Below are 6,138 nucleotides of genomic sequence, written 5' to 3' on the forward strand. Positions count from 1 at the left end.
CACAGTGGGCTGGTTGGGGAGGGAAGGTGGAAACACTGGGTTGGCAGGGTCAGTAATGGTGGGGGACACTGGGCAGTTTCTGCCTGGCCCCGCACACTGGCTCAGCTAAATTACCTCTGCACTGCCAGCTCTGGGATCTGTTCACAGGTGGCGGGTCCGGCTTGATTCATCACTCTGCTGGGTGATGTCATCTAGCGTCCCCCCCACCTCCTCCCCTCCCGTATCATCTGTAATCTGGCGGCCCCCCTCCCCCTCCCGTATCATCTGTAATCTAGCCGCCCCCCCACCCTCTCCCCTCCCGTGGACTAGTGCAGCCGGGGAGAGGGTGACAAGTGTTGATTAAGCCCCGGAGCGCCGCGCTGCAGCTTCCCGTCAGTCCTCTCAGTGTGTTACTATCTGACTCCCGGCACCGCATCCTCCCGCTCAGCAGCAGCAGCCGCCGCTGACTTCTGACCAATAAGGTCAGAGAAAAGTCAGCTAGTGACCAATCAAGCGCCAGGGAGCAATTTCAACGGAGTGCGTCCCCAGGGACCCTCCCATTCTTAAACAGTGAGTCCCCAGTCCTCATTTTGGGGTAAAAAATGCGCTATAGCGTGTTTTTGCGATCACTGAGGTGCCGGGGGGGGGGGGGGGGTGCAAGGGGTGGGGAGTGTGTGGGGGGCAGGGGGAGGGGAATGCATATGGACGTAGACCCATCCCTCTATGGTCCCGCCACTGGGTCAGGAATAGGTTGGGGAAGTGTAAGCAGCGATAGGGTGCAGCGGTAGCTAGGACTCAGGGTTATGCTGTAGCAGACAGTCAGTACCAGCCGGCGGTTGCACCATTATGTTTCATTTTATTTCTCTGGGGTGTATTATATGGGTGGTCTTCAGGTTGCCGGTGGCTGGCCTCCCGGCGACCACCATACTGGCGCGGGAATCCCGGCGACCACCATACCGGCGCCGGAATCCCGACATCTTTTCTCCCTCCTGGGGGTCCACGACCCCCCTGGAGGGAGAATAGATAGCGTGGCACGTGTAGCGCGCCAGTGCCTACAGCTCATTTGCGCTCGCCCAGCTGTCTGTATGCCGGCGGTCAGGATTCTGGCACCAGTATGCCGGTCGCCGGGACCCCGACCGCCGGCAAACCATACTACACCCGTATTATGTCTACTTGTAAAATTAGGAACTAGGGACAAATTAGATTAAGCCATGTGATTTTACTGAGAGAATGTAAAACAGTGCAAGAGATGACCCTGAGTGGTGCTAGACATGCACAAAAGACTGTGTTAGACACGCCTCTCCGACAGTGCACCCCCTAATAAAATTAGCTGCACACGCCTACGATGGGCTGCAGGGAGATGCAACCCTGCAGCCCATCGTAGGCGTAAAATGAAAATGAAAAAAAAAATGTCAAAAAACTCATGTCAACCTTCTGTCATGTCAACTTAGAACAAGTCGACCTAGTAACCGCGTCAACCTAATGCATGTCGACCAAAAGGGCCCCATACACTAGAACGATAATGCCCGATTTCATCCAATTTCGGGCATTCAGGCCGATATAGCGGGTGAAATCGGGCATTTTGAATGTTTCCGATCCGATGCACGTTCCCCTGAGGGTCGGATCAGATCCCCTAGATCGCTAGTGCTGCACTCGTGATATGTAGGTTCCCGCAGGCATGGCTGCGATCGCATACGATATACTGCATGCAAAATGTACCAAATCGTATGGAACCGCTCCGGGAAGCTCCCGGGAGAGTTCAAGGGAAATTACATCCGACTTCAGCCTCAGACATATCGTTCTAGTGTATGGGGCCCGTAAGTGTGGTCAACCTAGAGACCGGATACCGTATATACAATAGGATGTGGGTAGAAATAGTCTTGGCTAGGTTTTGTCACTTCCAGGTCCTGGGCACGAAGGTAACATAGACACAACCGTCTTGGCTAGAAGTGCTGTATGTGCAGGCAGTGGGCGGACAGCCCCGTCAGGCCCCCGGTGACGTAGTAGTGACGCGCTGGGGTCCTGGCTGGGTGACTTTGGTTCGCACTGCAGTGTAGGAATCTGAAAGGACGGAGGAGACGCTGCAGCCGCCATCATGTTCCGTACTATGCTCAGCCATGCCAAGAAGCACCCCAGCGTGAGTCCCCACCCGCAGCCTGCGCCACCCGAGACCCCGACACCCGCAGCCTTCTCCACCCGAGTCCCTGCGTCACCGGGGCCCCGACACCGGCAGCCTGCGCCACCCGAGACCCCGACACCCGCAGCCTGCGCCAACCGAGACCAAGACACCTGCAGCCTGCGCCACCCGAGACCCCGTCACCCGCAGCCTGCGCCACCCGAGACCCCGACATCCGCAGTCTGCGCCACCGAGACCCTACACCCTCCCTCCCTGCTCCCTCCATATCTCCTGCTCCCTGCGTGAGATCACCTGCCCTCTATATCGCCTGCTCCCTACATGGGGTGACCCCCCTTCCCCCAATATCACCTGCTCCCTACACGGGGTGACCCCCACTCCCTCCATATCTCCTGCTCCCTACACGGGGAGACCCCCACTCCCTCCATATCTCCTGCTCCCTACACGGGGAGACCCCCACACCCTCCATATCTCCTGCTCCCTACACGGGGTGACCCCCACACCCTCCATATCTCCTGCTCCCTACACGGGGAGACCCCCACTCCCTCCATATCTCCTGCTCCCTACACGGGGAGACCCCCACACCCTCCATATCTCCTGCTCCCTACACGGGGTGACCCCCACACCCTCCATATCTCCTGCTCCCTACACGGGGAGACCCCCACACCCTCCATATCTCCTGCTCCCTACACGGGGAGACCCCCACACCCTCCATATCTCCTGCTCCCTACACGGGGTGACCCCCCACACCCTCCATATCTCCTGCTCCCTACACGGGGAGACCCCCACACCCTCCATATCTCCTGCTCCCTACACGGGGAGACCCCCCACACCCTCCATATCACTTGCTCCCTACATGGGGAGACCCCCACACCCTCCATATCACTTGCTCCCTACACGGGGAGACCCCCACACCCTCCATATCACCTGCTCCCTACACGGGGTGACCCCCACACCCTCCATATCTCCTGCTCCCTACACGGGGAGACCCCCACACCCTCCATATCACTTGCTCCCTACATGGGGAGACCCCCACACCCTCCATATCACTTGCTCCCTACATGGGGAGACCCCCACACCCTCCATATCACTTGCTCCCTGCATGGGGAGACCCCCACACCCTCCATATCACTTGCTCCCTACATGGGGAGACCCCCACACCCTCCATATCACTTGCTCCCTACATGGGGAGGAGACGCGGTAGTGCCTGTGTTCTGTGTACAGCTTCCTGTCACCTTTCTATCCCATGTCTCACTTCCCTCGGCACGTAGCACTGAGTGTGCACTGGTTCCCTCCCAGTGATAGTGATCACTGTATCTCCTCTGTATAAGGGCTCTGTGTTATACCTGTTGCACAGCCATCCTGATATAGTGTTGTACTTGACCCCGTCTTTATAAAGATTATTTCACTCAATGGGGGGAATTCAATAGTTTGAGAAGTCGGTTGGGTGTCTGTCTATTAAATAGGAAAAAACAGACACCCCACCGACATTTCATACATTTGTATATCCCCCATTATTTCATGTTATGACTCCTCAATGAGACTTTTCGTTATGTCAAGGTCAGGAAGATCTACGCTCCTTATGCCAACATCATTGACCTCTCTCCCTTTTATAGCAGTTTTCTGTATTATGACTTATGTTCGGACGTCGTCCCCCCCCCCCCCCCCCCACCCCCCTTCTAACACACACCCCTGTAAATGTGAATGCATTATTCCCGATAACGGTAAATGTACATTGTGTGGTTTCTGCTTTCCAGTATGTTTAACACTTTCCATGCATATTGACGCTGGTTTCTGCTCCTCCTCCCACACTGAGTTATCGTAACAATGTTTGTTTTTTCCCCTAGTTAATTCCCTTGTTTGTGTTCGTGGGTATGGGTGCAGTCGGTTCTGCTGCATATGCTTTACGAGTTACCATGACCAGCCCTGAAGTTTGGTAAGCTGACCATAAACCCTTCTGTAAAATCTGTTTCTGCTTTTATGGTGCTTTAAATGTTGTTGTTGTTTTTTGCCTTTAAGCTGGGACAAGAAGAACAACCCACAGCCCTGGAACCAGATGAGCCCCAACCATCAGTACAAGGTATGTACATAGTAGCCTGCGTCTCTGTCGGACGTTTGTTACTGTTGTTGTGTGATCATATTTATCCTTTTTCTTTTTTCTTCAGTACTTTGTAAACAATCTTAATATTAGTAAATAGGACTGGAAGTTCCATTTAATAAATAATTGTTCCACCACCATTCTTAGATTCCCAAAATATAAATTCTCTGCTCATTTGCAGTAGTGTTAAAAATGTTTATTACTTACGGAGGGTGAGTATTTGTTTTCGTACTATTAAAATTTGCGGCAGGTTCTATTCCCACTCAGTGGCGTGGATCCACCAATCGAGTGGGAATACAGAGCGTTTGTCGGGATTCCAGGCGCTGGGATTTCACCGGCTGTCAAAATTCCGGCGTCTGTCTACTAAACGCCGGATCCCGACAGCCGGTATATTGACTGCATCCCCTTGTATGCTGCATCAGAGCTGATGTCTTGGTTGCCTGTGAGGGCTTAGGGGTATATTCATTTGACGTCGAAAGCTGCCGTCTGTCGAAAAGACGGCAGTTGTCGACTCCTTTTTTTTAGGCCGGAAGGGGTTCCGACCTATTCAATATTTTTCGACAAGTTGAGACATTCGACTTGTTGAAAAGCACGTGGATCGGCGGTATAGCTGCTGATCCACGTGCTTGTTTAGAAAACGGGGCCCCCTTTTCGACCATCTCAGTCCGACATAAAAAAAATGACGGACAGAGATATGGACCCAGAGGAGGAGAGGGGGAGCCGCAGGGTGACGGGGGACAGCCGCTGGCAGCCAGAGGAGATTAGCGCTGCAGCAGGATGTCACACAGCCGCGCCGCTCACGGCAGCTTAAACCCGGCTCCAGCAATCTTGCTGGAGCCGGGTGGACACTGCTGTGAGGTCGGGTGGCTGTGTGACCTCCTACTGTAGCGCTAATCTCCTCCGTCTGCCGGCGGCTGTCCCTGCGGCTCCACCTCTCCTCCTCTGGGTCCCTCATCTCAATTTGACTTGAAAAAGTCGAATTGAGATGGGATAGAATAGGGGTTGTCTGATCCATTCTGACAAATGCATGTCGTAATGGATCCGACGCCAATTGAATATACCCCTTAGTTTGTTTCATGTTTTGCATCTGTGTAAGTGCCACCCTTGGGCATATATAGGATGGGTTCCTGTAGTTATATGTGGTCACAGTGGGAGACTGTAGTTTATCAGCATGCATCATTGTGTGTTCTCCTGTCCTACCGAGAGATGTAAAACTGCCTCCCCTTCTTGTAGTTCTACAATGAGACGATCGACTACAAGAATCTGAAGAGGGAAGGACCTAAATTCTAAGAAGTTCCCCAGTATCTGCTTTTACGCCGCAAGCCGCCAGTCGCTGGAACTGTTTGCATTCTGTCCAGGAACGCTAATGCCATTCCCTCTATTTAACCAGATCAGACCTGTTAATTGAGTTTACACAGCTCTGTCTGCCTCGGTAATGTGTTTAGTTGGGCTTAATACAATTAAACCAGTTTAAAAACGGAGTCTGTTTGTAATGACGTGCAATGAATTAAATCCTGTGGATCTGTCCACCCACTCGTCTGTTTCTGCCTCGTGCTGATGCTATTGGAATGGGGATGTGTGAGTTGTGTTGTTCATCTCTGCACTCTCCACATACTTTAGGAGTAATGTTGGTGTGGATGTAGTGTAAAAGCAGTATCGTGATCATTTAGTTTGACTGCATTGGTCAGGCACCGTGGCTGAAAGGCTGGATTTTGGCATGCTTGGGGAGATGGCTGCCAATCTGAGGTGTGGGGGAGGGGGCACTATAGTTCTGTGTGGCCGCTCTCCTGATCTTTGTTATGAAAGCACAGTGCGGGGATCAGTCAGTGAGGTTCTGCCAGTGAGAATACCATCGTCTAACCCTCTGTCTAGTGCCGACACACGCCTCTTGTTATGGTCCTGGGGTCTCAAGCTTCAATCCTCTAAG

The 6,138-nt window shown here is 53.1% G+C and overlaps 1 protein-coding gene across 1 annotated transcript; it reads left to right on the forward strand.

The window, feature by feature from the left end:
• Window positions 1–1,983: 1,983 nt before the first annotated feature.
• NDUFA4 (NDUFA4 mitochondrial complex associated) lies at window positions 1,984–5,744 on the forward strand. Its single transcript, XM_063942271.1, has 4 exons — window positions 1,984–2,116; window positions 3,961–4,049; window positions 4,133–4,193; window positions 5,445–5,744. Exons 1-4 carry the CDS (start codon window positions 2,075–2,077, stop codon window positions 5,499–5,501), a joined length of 249 nt encoding a protein of 82 aa, XP_063798341.1. The 5' UTR covers window positions 1,984–2,074; the 3' UTR covers window positions 5,502–5,744.
• Window positions 5,745–6,138: the final 394 nt, after the last annotated feature.

Source organism: Pseudophryne corroboree, chromosome 10 (assembly GCF_028390025.1).
Source record: "Pseudophryne corroboree isolate aPseCor3 chromosome 10, aPseCor3.hap2, whole genome shotgun sequence".
In the NCBI taxonomy this organism is placed as follows: domain Eukaryota; kingdom Metazoa; phylum Chordata; class Amphibia; order Anura; family Myobatrachidae; genus Pseudophryne; species Pseudophryne corroboree.